Source organism: Lynx rufus, unplaced genomic scaffold, assembly GCF_022079265.1.
Source record: "Lynx rufus isolate CCGP_SWC_20201006 ecotype Redwood Valley unplaced genomic scaffold, mLynRuf1.p SCAF_6, whole genome shotgun sequence".
NCBI classification, from domain to species: Eukaryota; Metazoa; Chordata; class Mammalia; order Carnivora; family Felidae; genus Lynx; species Lynx rufus.
Window position 1 is genome coordinate 3,990,946 of NW_025814878.1, and position 15,646 is coordinate 4,006,591.

Sequence of the window (15,646 nt, forward strand, 5' to 3'; positions counted from 1 at the left end):
CAAAAGATCCTTACTTTCTGGATTTTTTCATAAGGAGGTGGAAAGAAGGAGTGGTCATGGGAAATCAGCACTTACTGAATTAGACGATATTAGAAATGGAAAGAACACATGGATGATGGGTATTAAGGAGGACACATATTGTTATGAGCACTGGGTGTTGTATGTAAGTGATGAGCCACTGAATTTTCCTGAAACCAATATTGCACTGTATGTCAACGAACTAGAATTTAAATAAAATGTGAAGAAAAAAAAGTCAATGTGAATTATGCATAAAAATTAAAATGACACAAAGTTAAAAAGGAATGGAAAGACTCAAAAGTCCATTGTCTTCATCCTTCAGATGAAGAAACTGGGAATGGGCTGAGCCATACAGACACAGGAGTGAGAACTGACCCATCCTTGTCTTTCACCAGGGCCAACGCTCTCCCAGGGTCTCCGGGCAGCAGATGGAAGGAGGCAAAAAGCAGAGGGTTTGGGACGTTACAGAAGGCACATTGTGGGGCTGTTGCTTTTTGCTCACAGGCAGCACGTGTGCAAGGAGAATTCCTGTGTGTTGATGACCACGAGCGTGTGTGTGTGTGTGTGTGTGTGTGTGTGTGTGTGTGGCTGTGTAAGGAAGAGCTCTATCCCCCTTACTGTAAGTTCTGAGTACAAGTAGTTAGGAGGTCCAGAAGATTAACAAAGGCTACACACAATTTACCTTCTTGTTCTCTATTCGTATATACAGTACGAAAAACAAAGATGGTTCAAAGATAACACCATGAGAGAATTCTGTGGTTATTTTCAGCACAAATTATTTTTCCACCGACAAAGAACTGGCTTTATTCCAAATAAGACTTCAAGTTGTGCTTTTCTCTTTCTTTTCTCCTTTCCTTTTCTTTTCTATAAAATGGCAACTGTTTCTCAGGAGAAACAGCCTTTTCCCGTAAATGTAAATTGTTGGGGCATCTTATACCACTGATCAACGCATCTTGTGTTTCTTTATGGTTGTGAGGGGCAACAGCATGATTCTGAACTTGAGCAGATTGGGCTGTTGAATTTATCGTCTGGAGAGAAGCAAGGACAGAGCCTGCTGAGTCCCTGCAGCTGCCTCCAAAGTGACTTACTCCCCAGATGCTAAGCCAGTTCCCTTCTGGCTGATAAATGAAGTGAACGAAGGGGTAATTTTGTTAATTCCATACTGATTAGTTTCTGGCTAAGAATGATGGTCTGCGTGATCTGGGCCCAAACTTTAAGCTGGTTTCTCCTCCTCAATTTTTGATATCTTCGTAGGACCTCAGGTGGCCCTTTCTGAACCCTGGGGATACATGAACACAACGCAGAAGATGGTCCCACCGCGGTCCTCATCCCTGCACACCCTCTCCCCTCTACCTGCCATAGATTAACCACTGTGTGGCAATCTGCGAATGTGGGGCAAATTCTGTGGGAAAGCTACCCTCTTACCTGATAAATCATCCCGTAAAATAAAACCCCAATTCAAATATTTTGCTTTTGGCTGTTTTGAGACCATTCCTTGCTAGGGAATACTTTAGTAAAACCAAACTCTCCACAGGCCATCCAGACGGCTGTGTTGTCATGGAAGCTATTAAGGATAAGTGTACGCAGATCCAAAATAACAGAGGACGTCATTTTATTGGCTGTCCACAGGAAGTTTGGTCACACAAGGAGGAGGAGGCTGTGGCAGGTGTGGTACAACACAATACCTCATCTAACTACTGAACAGAAGGTTAGCTGATACTGGATAGGATAAAACCCCAGCGACCCTCTGCAGCCCGGGGCTCCGCCGACCCCTGGATAACGAAGCTGAAGAAGCCGGTGAGTGATGGCATCGTCCCACGAGTCTCCGTGTGTGTCGCACTGTCTTCCCGTAAAACAGCACTTGAAGATTCACCGAATTAGAAGAAAGAAAGCGAGCAAGCAGCACTTCCGTTTGAATACCAACACCACTGTAAGCAGACGTAGTGTGGCATGCAAATCCAGATCCGGTCATTTTTTTCCCTTTTAGGTTTTTTTTTTTTTTTTTTTTTAAATTAACAAATGGAATGGCATGTCTATTTCAGATATTAGTAGCATAACACTCAGGTGCAATTTCAGTCTGGCCACAAGGGTCCTCGACTTTCCGTGCGTCCGTCACAAGAGCAGCAAGCAGGAAGCAGAACACTGTCCTTTCCTCCCGGACTCTGCAGCCCCGACTCTCCTCTCTCCCAGGCCCACCCCCCTCAGACTCCAAATGCTGGCAAACAGCTACTTCTCTTATTTTCATTGTTATCAAGGCAGTCAGGCTGGGGAAGAAAATTCAACTAAACCAAGCCGTGGGCATTTGGGCCCTGCCCTCGTCTGCCACGGAGGGGGGATCCATTCACTCTCCCGGTAGTCTCTGTGCCCCAGGACTGGAGTTGTCCTCACCACCACGGAGTTGGGTCATGGGAAAGCTCCTACTGTCTGCAGCCCCCGGGGCTGTGGTCACACGGAGCTGAGCTTCACCAGGCCGCGCACGGAGTCCTCATGCAGAGAGTCCTGGCTGGCCAGACCGAGGACGTGCATGGTGCGGCTGTGGGCCAGGGGGCTGCCCGCCAGCATCCTGGGCGGCGAGGGCGCTTCCTCTGGAGTCAGAAACTGGTGGCCCACGTGCTCCTCTTTCAGGGGCAGTATGTCTGTCAGCGCGGCCTCCGCGGTGAGGTTGGGCATGGAGGAGGGCGGCGTGGGCTGCCCCAGCGTCAGGCTGGCACAAGGAGTGCCCAGGCCCGGCTTCCCGGGCAGGTGCAGCTCGTCGCTGGTGAGGCTAGGCTCGCTCTGCAGCAGGGGCGTGGCCGCGGCCTGCAAAACGAATTTGGTGCTCTGAATGCACTGGTCTTGGTCACACTGGAGAGCAGGAGGCAGCCAGCAAAGAGAAGGTGGAGATGAGATGGGCACAGGGTGGGGAGGAAAGGGGGCACAGTGGGGGGGGGCAGGGAAGGACAGGATGCGAGAAGAGAGAGACAGAGAGAGAGAATGAGAGACAGAGAGAGAGAATGAGAGAGAGAGAGAGAGAGAGAGGGAGGGAGAGAGAGAGAGAGAGAGAGAGAGAAACCCGTTAGTGACACCTCAGGGCAGAGAGCCTGCACAGCAGCCTGGTTTCATCTGGAGGCGCCCAGCACATACACGGTAAGTGCAAATACCCAGCATCTAAATAAGCCGCTGAAAGTACTGATCACCCACAGCTGCCCAGGGAGTTACATGCAGCCAGAGGCCATCATGCTCCTGGTCCCCCTTTACAGACTCAACCTAGTTAAAAAACAATCCCGCGGATGAAGTCACAGGTTTACCACCTTAGCAATCTGAGGTGCCTGTTTTTCGTGTGCTGAAAACCGCTTTTACTCTATTGTTTTAAAAACACAGGGCCTGTACACCTAGTTCAAAGCAGCGTGATTCACAATAGCCAAAGCCCAAAGGGAGAAGCCGGGGTCCATCGACAGATGAGAGGATGAACAAAATGTGGTACGTACAGACGATGGACCCCTACTGAGACATAACAAGGAAGGAAATCCTAACACACGCTCCAACGTGGATGAACCCTGGGGGTATCACGCCAGGTGAAGCCAGCCAGTCACAAATGGGCAAATATTGTACGTTTCCGCTTATAGTAGTACCTACAGTAGTTACCTCTGTAAAGACAGAAAGCAGAGAGAAGGGTGGTTGCCGGAAGTCAGGGAGGGGGAAGGGAGCTCGTGTTCATGGGGACAGAGTCTCAGTTTTGAGAGATGAGGGATCCCGTAGATGGACGGTAGTGACCTCTGCACAACAATGTGAGTGTACTTATTGCCACTGAAGTGCACACTTGAAAGGGTTAAAATGATACATTGTAGGTCATGTACATTTTACTACAAAAAGTCTGAGCAGACTGTTCACAAAGCCCTAGAATTCCCCACTGCTAAATTTTCATCAGCTTCAAGGACCATTAATTGAGCTTCTGTGGTTTTTTTAATCTGTGAAAGAAAATGCCAACACTTTACAAGATATTTCCTTTTCTTCTAAGCATTCTTACATCGCATTACACCCTATGTCCTTTGCGTCTCCTCACTCACTGGGCGAAGGAAATGGTGTAAACACACTTTTAGCCGATCGAATGTGGATCTCTGATCCTGCGTAAACCCTCTCTTGAGCCATGGGGGCGGGTTTCAGATCAGCCAGAAAACTTCGACAGCACACAGAGATCTTGAACTCAAACGTGGGCAGTGACCCCTTAAGAGATTTTCAGGAACTGCTCTTCCACGGGAAGGAGAAGAGTCAGTGTGAGCTAATCTGTCCCAAGTTTGGGTTCAAGCAGTGAGCCAGGCAGGCCACTGCTTTGCGTCAGAAGTTCCCCTCTTCACAAATGAAGATCCTGAGGCTTAAATGAACGAGTGGCTTGCTCAAGACCTTACAGATAAAAGTAAGGCATGGACCCAGGACCTGGGGCTGAGTTTGCCTGGCTGCAAACCTCTACTATTGCATGTGCCACATAGTAGGTGCTTAATAAACGTTCCTTGTCTGATTACCTATCCCCTCCTCTCTTTTTCGGAAGTCCGGAGTTGCTGTAGAATCTGTGCTAATGGGTTTGCAAAGGAGGTGCCTCACCCTGTTCCTGCCAAGGGGATACCCAGGACTACCATCACTCAACCACCTCTGTGCAGGGAAGAGCCCAAACCATGCACCATGTGGCCTTCAGGGAGGAGAGGGAGTTCACTGGAAGTTCTGACTCCTAAGGCTTTTCTTTATTTGCTCCAGTGTGTGTGTGTCCGTCCTTTTGGCCAAATGGGTTTCTTTCTACAATCACAAGTGGTACCCCTCCTCCCCCCCCCCCGCCAGAGGAGGAGAAGGAAGAGTTGCAGTCTCTCATGAATTCACAGGCTTTAGAGGGCAAAATACCTCGATTCTGGGCAAGAGTAGAGCTCTTTAAGGAAGGAAAGCCAGTTCCATGGGAGACCCTCACTTTTTTTCCTTCTAAATATAATTTACTATCAAGTTAGCTAACGTACAGTGTATACAGTGTGCTCTTGGTTTCAGGAGTCAATTCCCGTGATTCATCGCTTCCATACAACCCCCAGTCCTCATCCCAACAGGTGCCCTCCTCAATGCCCATCACCCATTTCCCCCTCCCCCCGCCCCCCATCAACCCTCAGTTTGTTCTTTGTATTTAAGAGTCTCTTATGGTTTGCCTCCCTCCCTCTCTGTTTATACCTATTTTTTTCCCCTTCCCTCCCCCTTGGTCTTTGGTTAAGTTTCTCAAATTCCACATGCGAGTGGAAACATATGATACCTTTCTCTGACTTATTTCACTTAGCAATAATACTCTCCAGTTCCATCCACATTGTTGCAAATGGTAGGATTTCATTCTTTCTCATTGCCAAGTAGTATTCCATCACAAGGAGACCCTCACTTTTCTTTCAGCCTTCATCTCAGTCCAGGGAGCTCAGAAACACCCAGAGCCTGGAGCATGGGCTGGAAGGCTGGTCACAGTCACCTCCTGTACTCATCTTCCCAAGCACCGCCACGCAGTTTTTGCCATAGCTGTGTTTTCCCACCGGGCCGCTCCTGCAGGGGGTTTCAGCTCGGTGTGGAGGGGCTTTCTGGTGGGAGGTGCTGAGGAGCACTCGGGGCGGGGGGGCGGGGCTGCGGGCAGGCTGGTCCACACAGGTCTGCTCAAGCTCTCCAGTTCCGTCCTTTCAGTCCAGCACACCGGCTCCGTCTTGACAGGGCAGAGTGGGGAGGAGCAACTTCCTGATTAATCACATTCATCTTCTGGAAACTGACCTAGGGCTTTGGATATATTGTGCTTTGCAAAGAACGTTTCGTGTTTTGTGACGCGTTCCATTTGGTATTCTTAAAGCCAGCTGAGCTCCGCACTGCCTCCATTTCCCGGGGCTCAGTGCAACCTGTGAGCAGGCCCGCTAGCGACCCCAGAGCCGAGCCCAGAGCTGCAGAGAGCAGGCGCTTTTCTGGGTACTGGAGTCTTGTTCTCAATCTTCCCTCCTGGAGCCCTCACTATTCCTCCTACCTTCTGTCTACACAATGCCCTCAGCTCTAAGGAAAGATAAAATTGCAAATCAGATTTGCTTGTCTCTGTTGACCTGCAGGAAGCCTTTTTTATTGAAAACTAATTGGCAAATTCTATTTTAGGGATCAGCGCAAGACAACTCTTACAGGCTCACAGAGAATTCTGTTTGAGGGCAGAGCTGGAGATTTTCAAGGTCAGGGGCGCAAGCATGAGGGGAGAGGTGCCCCCCTCCTTCTCCCTCCTCTCTCCAGGTCACTGTTCATTTCTTCCTCCTTGATCACAACCCTCCAGCCATGCTCACGGCAGGGCCCACAGGGGGCACCAGAACCTCTGGGGATAAAGTGGTCTGTCCACTCCTTAGAGCTTGTGTTCACCTGGAGGGCTAGGTGGGGCTGGATGTGTCTTCCAAGGCTTTTCACTATCATCACTGCTGACTCCAACAAGACCGCAGGTACCTGGGGTGGGTTTACTCTGAAACCATGAGGCTCAGGATCAGGGCCCCTGCCCTCCTGGTTCCTGGCATATTGGTTTTTCTCTCTTAAAGAGAAAGCGCCCTCCAAACCTGGGTTCACTCCTGTATACACCTATTGGCATTTTCCTGTGGCCCGACTGACAACTTGTTAAAACAGTAACGAATCTGTCTGTGCTCAGCCTCCCAGCCGGGCTGTTGAAAATGCTGTCCAGTTTACCAGGGGTGAAGCCTAAGGACTTAAATACATGGAAATAAATTTAGCCTAAACCATTTAATTAAAAGAAATCTAAATATAAGCCACTCAGAAATTTTTTCAAAATGACTACTTTGAACTCTGACTTGTGTTATCAGACTTCAAGCACCTCTTGTATAGACTTCTTTATTTTAAAAGAGGACTGTCTTTCTGAGTATAGTTATGGAGTTTCCTTTGTCATAGGAAAACACAGCTACATATTAACAATTAACCTACTCTTTGCCCCCCCCCCCCCATCGCTCCCCACCAGTTTAACCTATGGCCGTGATATCAGTAATCACAGTTACTGGACCATGAAACTAAGTGTCTAAATCCTGCTGCACCCAAAACTTTGAAGATAATTTGCCACATTCAAACCGATTTTCCTTTGGACAACCAATCCCATTTGGGGTACCCAGGGACCAGACTTTGTTCTACCGGATTTTGCCCAGATAAAGTTTCCTACTGGCTCTACAGGACTATGGATTTTATCAGATTCCAACCAGGGACAGTGCAATGACTATAATTCTCATACCATTAATGTGGCATGTTTGGACCATCTCCTTCTTAGAAAAGACTCAACGATTAGGAGACATCCAATTTTTTCTTTTTGAAAGCTCGCAACTTTTCCTCATTTTGCACAAATCCCCAGGAGGATGGATTGATAAACCTTCATGGTTGCAGTCCCATTTGAGAACTTGGCCAGTATTTTCAGGGTTACTATGGAGATGATCCATGAAAATGTTCTTACACCTCCTCCTTTTTACCTTTGCTTCTGATTCTTATTTGCCCACTTCTTGTTGATTTTTCCACTTAGTTTTCTTTCTCTCTGGACTTCCCAATGCTCTTCTCAGCTTTCCCCTCCATCTCTTCCTTTCATGGGTTTCCCTCCCACTTCTTTTTTTCTCCTCCCTTCACCTTGACTTCTCCCTCTTCGGCCTTTCTTCTTTCCCTCCCACCTCTATTTTCTCTTCGCTTTATTCATGCTTCCACTACCCACCACCTCCTTGGCTTTTCACTTGCCGATTCCTCTCTTCCACCAGTAGGGGGAGACGTCACCGCCTGCTTTTTCCTCTGACAACTTGGTAGCAGGGCTCACACTCCAGTGCGAACACCAAGACGCCCTTCAGTGTCTCATTTTCTCTAACCAGTTATATACTCTTAAGAAAAACCAATAAACACCTGGATATTGGGCAGTGACAACCCATCTACTACAAACAGAAAACTGAGAAACTCACACGATCATTCCAAAACAACCCTATAAAGGTTCCTATTTATCAAATATCAGGTTGAATCATATGAAATTGCCATTTAAGAGTCAAAAATCATCCAAATGCTGAATTCCAATGGAATAGAAGCCTGATCGCTTGTAAGAGGGTCTATGAGAAGACCCTTCTGCTGGCAGCATAAAACGACTCCTGGCAGGAATGCGAGAGCGTGTGCTGTGGTTGCAGTAAGTCACTTGACGGCTGGCTGATTTACTGCCCACATGAAGCTCTGCCATTTAACTTACAAAGAAGTTTATGGTTTCAGATGTTCAGATGTTGCACATTTTATCACTTAATGTTACAATCTGAAAACACCATAGAGATCATTTACTTTTTGTTTTTGCAGATTTTCAAGTAAAATCGCTCATGTTGGAATACATTTTATTTCACTCTATCTGGCTCCTTGTTTGAAATATACCTAGCACACAGATTAAATGCTGTTAAAAGCAAATCTGGGAGTTTTCGAGATGGTCTTGTATACAAATCAAGAGCGAATGAAATTATTTATTTCTTCTGCTCCAATTCTGTCAAAAGTATTAGCACTGGGCATCATTTATTTCTGTTTGGCTGTGAAGCCGTGTTCTCGGGTCTTATGAGTGCTCGTTTACAGTTATACAATCACTATAAACTTCTAAAATCCACCTAAAATGTAGGTTAGGAGGAGAGCTTTCTTTTTATTGTCATTTAACATTACTATTTAAGTGTGTATAAGTTATTTTTCCTACTATATTAGATTTTCCAGATGATGCATGGAGAGTTCTGCAATATTTATTCACAAACCTATTTTCATAAATCAGGTAACTGCTAGAGTCAGCCTTTTTTGATACTGGATTAAAGTGCATTCAAAAATTAGGTTAAGTAAATATAACAAATGATTTTCTAACAAACAAAATTTCTAACAACCATGAACTATGTTCTTAGCTTTGTGGGTAGCACGTGTTGCAAAGGATCTTTTAGTTACAAGTGCCAGATATGAGCATAAACTCTGACCCCGATGCTATACAGAACTTCAGTCATTTGACAATCAATTGAAATACACATACTAAAAACTGACCATAACTGGATGTCCTATGTATACATGGAAAGAACTTCAATATTAGGTATTAATAAAAGCCAATGATGAGGAAAACAGGAACAATGAAAATGTGATCTTCGGCTGGCACTGGGGTTATCTGCAAGTAATTCCAGTATGGCTCCTCAGAATGTCGCCAGCACTCAGGCAACAGAGGCTATACTGAGGTTACACACACCCTTTTAATGCTTTAGATGGCCCTTCGTTACTTTTCTAACATTTCCTTCCTCAGGAATTTGTAGTAGAGGGATCACTTAGGCACTAAACAACCATCCCCACCCCCCCATCCTAAGTATCTTTGGGATGGGGGCCTCTGAGTGTTGGACATTTCCCTCTTGGACTGGGCAGGATTTGCATCTGGCCCTGGTTCTGACCTGTGGGGCCATGTAGAACACATCTCATCTTCCCCCCATTGGAGTGTTCACATCCAGCCTCTCCTGGAGATGTTCTGATACATTTGGGGACACTGTCAGTAGTGGGTAGGAGCCTTGAGACCAGAAAGAGTTCTCTCAGCTGTACGCCAAGCGGGTGTCTCATAACAGAGGCAGCATGGAGACGTAGAGAGTGCGTGGGGCTTGAAGTCAGTTCACTTTTAGATTCATTTATGGGCAACTCACTCACATGTGTACTTGGGAATTATTATAAAGTGACAGAAACCCAACCTACGATCACTTCTAACGTGGTAAAATTTGCATGAAAGCTAAATTTAATTAACAATTAATGAAGGTGACACAGTCATGGGTCTTGTAGACATTAATTTACTAATTTTGATTTTGTAGTTTTCATGTTTTGGAGCTCATCGTTTTTTTCAGGCCTTAAAACTTTTCACAGTCCCTGGAAAAAGCACACAGGCACTTTGCTGACAGAGTCCAATAGGCAGAATAGCCATGACTTCTGGTCTCCTGGCCCATGGATTAATTTGATCCTATCAAGGCTATCACTGCACCAAAGAGAACTGTCTCTCTAGTCCCTAGTTCCATATTCACGAAGGAGATGTGACAAAACCAGAGTGAGGAAAGAATGGGGCATGGGAATGAAGACAGGAACAAAGTAGTATTTGTGCAGAAATTCCCCTGAGAAGGCCCTTTGAGGGGAACTTTCACACACACTCAACATTTAATGAGCACCTCCTGTGTGCCAGGCTGTGTCATCCCCTGGGGCTGGGAGGGTGGGACAGAAAGGGGTCTCAGTTCCAACCACACCCAGGAAGGCGGTCACCACTCACCCCTTCTTACTTCATGGTTTAGGAACTGGAGGCTCTTGGGATTAAGGGACTTGCCCATGATGCTGCAGCCCCCAGTGTCGGGACCGGCAAACGCAAGCCCAGGGGCCGTGATGCCAACTGAGCTCTCTCCCTACCTTTCCCCGCTGCGTTGAGTACTTAAATCAGTCCATTTGCAAAGCTTTCTCTTTGACTGTCTTACGGCTTTATTCTATCATCCTCACTAGTATCCAATTAGACCAAGAGACTTGATTTGACTTGGTGAGGGCAGAGCTCACAGGGGTCAGGGGAGAGAAATTTAGGAAAAGATAATAAATGTTGATTTTCACTTGATCTTAGCCAAAAGACTGAGAAGTGACAAATGTTGATTTAAAATAATAATCTTCCAGCATGAGAGATGAAATTGGGTTAATATCTCAGATGACAAACATGAACAACTCAGTTTTTTAAAAAATGCCAGATCGACTGATACTTCTAGGATAACTAACAAAACTGACTCACATCTCTACTATTTCAAAGTGAATTTCTACAAACCATGTCATTCTTTCCTAAGTACAGGGAAGCAAACCTTCTTTAGGCTTTCCCAGCTACCTGCAGGGCACCACCCCACCACCCCCAGCTACCTATGGGCACACACATGCCACAATCAGCTTCCCCCTGACCTGCCCCTCTTCCTGTGTTTCCTTTTGGCGACTTATATGATCACCTAATCGCTAAGCTGAAAGGCGGGGACCATCCCTGGCTTCTTGACTCCAGACCTCCACTGTGACCATCTCCAAATCCCAGACTTGCTGCCTCTTTTCTGAACCACTTCTGCTATCCTGCTATCCGCTAGGCTTACTGTGAGGGTCTCCTTCTGTTTTCCCTGTCTCCATACTAACACGCCTCCCTCTGTGCCCCAAAGAGCTTCCCGGGCTCCATTAAGCCCACGTGAAAATCTAATGGTATTGCTCACTGAACTGAGCCTCTGCAGTGGCTCCCTGCCACGTTATAGAACAAAATCCACGCTGGTTTTAAGGCACCCAAGGCTCTTCACATGCTTCCCCTCCTGCCTGCTTTGCAACCCACACCCTGTAACTCAGTCCTCTTGGTCCCGCAAATGCACACGAGTCCACCCCATGTATGCCTGGGCCTCTGTGCTCTGCATGGAGCATCTCTCCCACCTCTGGGTGGCTATTCATTGTAATCAATACTTTAATATTTGGCTCAGACGTCATCTCCTCCAGGAAGCTTTGCCTGAAACCCGAGCACTTGTTTTTGGACTTCTATGACTCCCCAACCTCTCGTTTGCTGGCACATTGTTGAAATCCTCCATGCACCTGAATATGAATATTTTCTGAACAGATCATGTCTTAGTTGAGTCAAAGTGACGTAAGGTTTTTCAAGAAAAAATTTTCTTGGTGTTAAAGCAAAATATGGCTCAAAAATCATTCCTTTTAACCCAAGCTTGTAGAGAGTTCAGGAGAATCTGAAGACTATGGGGATGTTTTTCAATGCTAGCTGATGATTAAATCACCTCCAGGGGATTCTGACTTCATCGGGCTCAGGATATCAGCATTGTGATTCTAAAGTGCATCCACGGCTGAGGCCCACTGGATTGTGGTAAACCCAGCTGCCAGATGTAAGGGCCAGATCTGAAGACATTCAGCTGACACCAATTTGAGGGCTTTTGAAGTTGAATGAGTGGAAAGCAGCCAGGTCTTGAACCACTGGCTGTGTGACTTTGAGCAAGCCAGTCGTTATTCTAAAGCCTCCATTTCATGCTTTGTAAAACGGGAGTATTTTGCAGGTTGTTGTTGGCATTAAATGAGATGATCCTTGCAATAACAGTTTCAATATTGTCCACGCTCTGCCAATTGCAAAAAGTGATAAACACAGTATAATTCTCTACCAAATAAACTTGGTTCCATTTTTAGAACTGCCTGAAATTTACCTTGTGATTCTGATGAATTCAACTTTAAGGGATTTAAAGCCAGTTTTCACATTTGTCTGATTGATTGGGGACTGGAACACCAGAACTTTTTTTTTTAATTGATTGTGAGCTCTAATTACATCCAATAAATGAAATAGATAAAAAGGAAGACGATGGATTGCTTGTGGACAAATTGCTCTTAGTGATTATGCATGTTTCCAAAAGAGCAAAAGGTGAGTTCCTGGGTGTCCACTGCTGTATCAGACACTAGAAAACCTGAAGGGTTTCAGGTTCCTTCTTGCCAGGCACTGCTGGTTCTGATGTGTCGGTTCAGTGTGTAGTGAGGGTTGGGGCGTCTGTTATAGGCAGACTAAGCAAGTCAAAGGAAAGGAAGAAATGTTACTGTTTGCCTCAGATAATTAGTTTATTGTCAATCTTGAGATATTTTAGCTCCAGATTTTGACAATTCCTGGAAACTGCTTGATACGTGTATTTCTCTTGGTCCTGGCGTTACTCAAAGTAGGAGAAGGCAAAGCAAACCGCACGGGGCCTGCAGCCCCCACTGAAGTCACTTTGCTAGAGTCTCCCAGCTCTCTCCTCTGGGGGAGTAACGTGCATTTCACAGCGCTTGAGAAACATAAAACACCCATTTCCCCCTTCAGGGCTCACCCCACATGTTCCTTCACTCTCACCATGGTCCTGGGATACTTCTTCCTTCTCCCTTCACTTCTGCAAATTACTCTCATTTTCTATTTGCTTTTACTTTTTCAGGCTTAATTTTTCCTCCTTTCACCTATTTCCATAATAAAACAACAATGATGTATGACCAAAGAGACAATGGCAACAAATTAGGCAACCTCATGAAATAAACTCCTAGAAAGACACATACTATTGAAACTGACTCAAGAAGAAATAGAAAATCTGAATGGACCCGTAATAGGTAGTGAGTGAATTAGTAATCAAAAAACTAGCCACAAAGAAAAGCTTGGGACCACATGGCTTTACCAGTGAGTTCTACCAGATCTTTTAAAAAGAATCCCAGTTCTTCAGCAACTCTTCCAAAAAGAAGAAGAAATACTTTTCAACTCAGTCTATGAAGCTATTATTAACCCTGATACGAACAACAGAAATATTCAAAGAAAAGGAAACTGCAGACCAAAATCTTTTATGAACATAGATGTAAACATCCTCAACAAAACACTAGCAAACCAAGTCCAGAAACATATAAAAGAGATTATACGCCAGGGCTAAGTGGGGTTTATCCTAGAAATTTGAGAAACAGGAGACAAATGAGAAGGGGAGGTTTGGTATGAAGTCCAGACTGCAGTACATCCCCCATTCCCGTGCCAAGTGCGGGGTCTCCAGTCTGCATCAGGGCGGGTGGGAGGCGTAGGAGGAACCAAGGGTCACAGCATTTACCCTCTTCCAGGGGGAGCTGGCTCCCTCTCCTGTGTATGGGGACTGAGAAGTTGTTCTCTGCTCTTCTGGCCTATCTGTCAAGCTGCAAAAATCAGAGACTCACAGAGAGCTTTGAGCTGGTTGGGGCTTCGGGGACAAATTAGTCCCAGCTCCCATTCTGCAGCTGGGGAAAACTGAGGGCCACAGAGGCAGGGGGACTTGCTAGTAGTCAGGGAGATAACTGGTGGGAGCCAGGACTGAAGCTCTCACTCCCGCTTCCCACCCAAGCTCTTTCCTTCACCTGAATCATGTCCATCGCTGCCCAGTAGCTCGGAGTGGATGAAACTGACCTGGCTGAGCTTGTCACCATGGGTATCAGGGAGATGATGATGATAGTAATAATAATAATAATAATAATAATAATACAGTAATACTTAAATATAATTCTTACTTTGTGCTAGGCAAGGTTTTAAGTGCTTTACATGCATTAGCTCACTTAATCCCCACAGAAATCCTACAAGGTAAGGATATCGATATGTTCCCATTTTATGGATGAAAACACTGAGGCAGAGAGAGGTTAGGCAACTTGTCAAGGTCACACATCTAGAAAGTGTCAGAAGTCTGGCTCTTTGCACAGTTAATCCCCATCTGCTCTTCATTTTTTAAAAAAAAATTTTTTAATGTTTATTTATTTTTGAGAGAGACAGAGATGGAATGCAAGTGGGTTAGGGGCAGAAAGAGAGGGAGACACAGAATCTGAAGCAGGTTCCAGGCTCTGAGCTGTCAGCACAGAGCCCGACGCGGGGCTCGAACTCACGAGCTGTGAGATCATGACCTGAGCCGAAGTCGGTCCTTCAACCGACCGAGCCATCCAGGCGCCCCCTCATCTGCTCTTCAAAAGGAGGTAAGAAAGGCCTCTTTAAAGCCTGGTGCTTGACTGTGAAGTGCCTCCCATGTGAAAGAGACGTCTCTGCACACTTTTTACCACTGCTGGAACACCTTGGCCCAGGGACCAGTCTCCAAGACTGTGTTATTGACCAAATCTGGAGTGGACATGCCAGGATTTTTAGATTTTGTCTCTGACAGGGACAGGGTGGGCCATGGGACTCAGTGATGTACAGCTTCTCTACTGTGGAGTCCATGGGAGGCAGGGGGAGACGCTGGTCCAGAAAGTGTAAGCAAAATGTCATGAATCTGAACTTAGGGGCACAGATGGCATTAGGGTTGTGGCAGCTGGAGTGTTACTGTACTGGAAGGCGCCCGGGGGACGATCTGTGCCTTGGTCATTCCTTTCTATCCCGTGGCACTTTCAGCGTGCTGTCCTACTAGCTCTTCAGGAAAGATCTGTGTATGGCTGGACAAAGAAACGAATGAAATTCTGCCCCTCTGTGTGTGCCGGTGGCTGGGTGGTGCTGGGGGACATGGTGTCTTCTACTTCCACGTGGGTGAGCAAGGTAGAGGTGGCATGAAGTCGGGGTGCAGTCAGCCTTGGCAGGTCCCTGACGGTCACAGGTCCTCAGTCAGTCCCTCCCCAGACTCAGGATGCCACGGCTCCTGTGGTCGGGACTGAGCAGGACTTGCTGTACGTCAGAGCTCTTCCCGAGTCCCTGATCTGACTGGCACTTAGGGCATGTGGACGTCATCTGCAGCTGCCCACACTTGTGGCTCATCTCCAGATAGAGGGGAGAACATAAGGGCAAGGAGCCCTAGGTTTTTAATATCCTCATGCTTCCTAAGAGTTCAAGCCAGAGGCTTTGGATTGAAAGATAAGGGCTTAGCAACGGCAACTGCTTCACCGTTACAAGCTTCTTCTTCATCTTGGAAGTGTCCTCTGTAAACAATCCATATGGCATCAAGCCCAGTGCCTCAGGGTCACTGGTTACTTGGGAGGTGGCCTTCCCATAGGAATAGGCAGTGGCACCATAACCATTCCTGCCAGGCCAGTTCCCTCGGGGGTATGCCCTTAACTGGGGTTATGGTGTGGTCTACTTAGAACAGACTCCGGAGGGCACAAGAGCAGTTTGAGGAATCTGATTAACCGTATGGAATGAAAA

At 46.4% G+C, this 15,646-nt stretch overlaps 1 protein-coding gene across 2 annotated transcripts in view; it reads right to left on the reverse strand.

Annotated features, from left to right (window-relative positions):
- Positions 1 to 1,613: 1,613 nt before the first annotated feature.
- Positions 1,614 to 15,646, reverse strand: part of ZDHHC14 (zinc finger DHHC-type palmitoyltransferase 14) — a 291,313-nt gene continuing 277,280 nt past the window's right edge. The window contains exon 9 of one of the 2 annotated variants that reach the window (XM_047102756.1): positions 1,614 to 2,817. In XM_047102756.1, the coding sequence (XP_046958712.1) occupies positions 2,464 to 2,817 (354 nt within the window). In that variant the 3' untranslated portion in view covers positions 1,614 to 2,463. Of the gene's footprint in view, positions 2,863 to 15,646 lie in introns of both variants that reach the window. The other variant, XM_047102755.1, reaches the window with a different exon arrangement.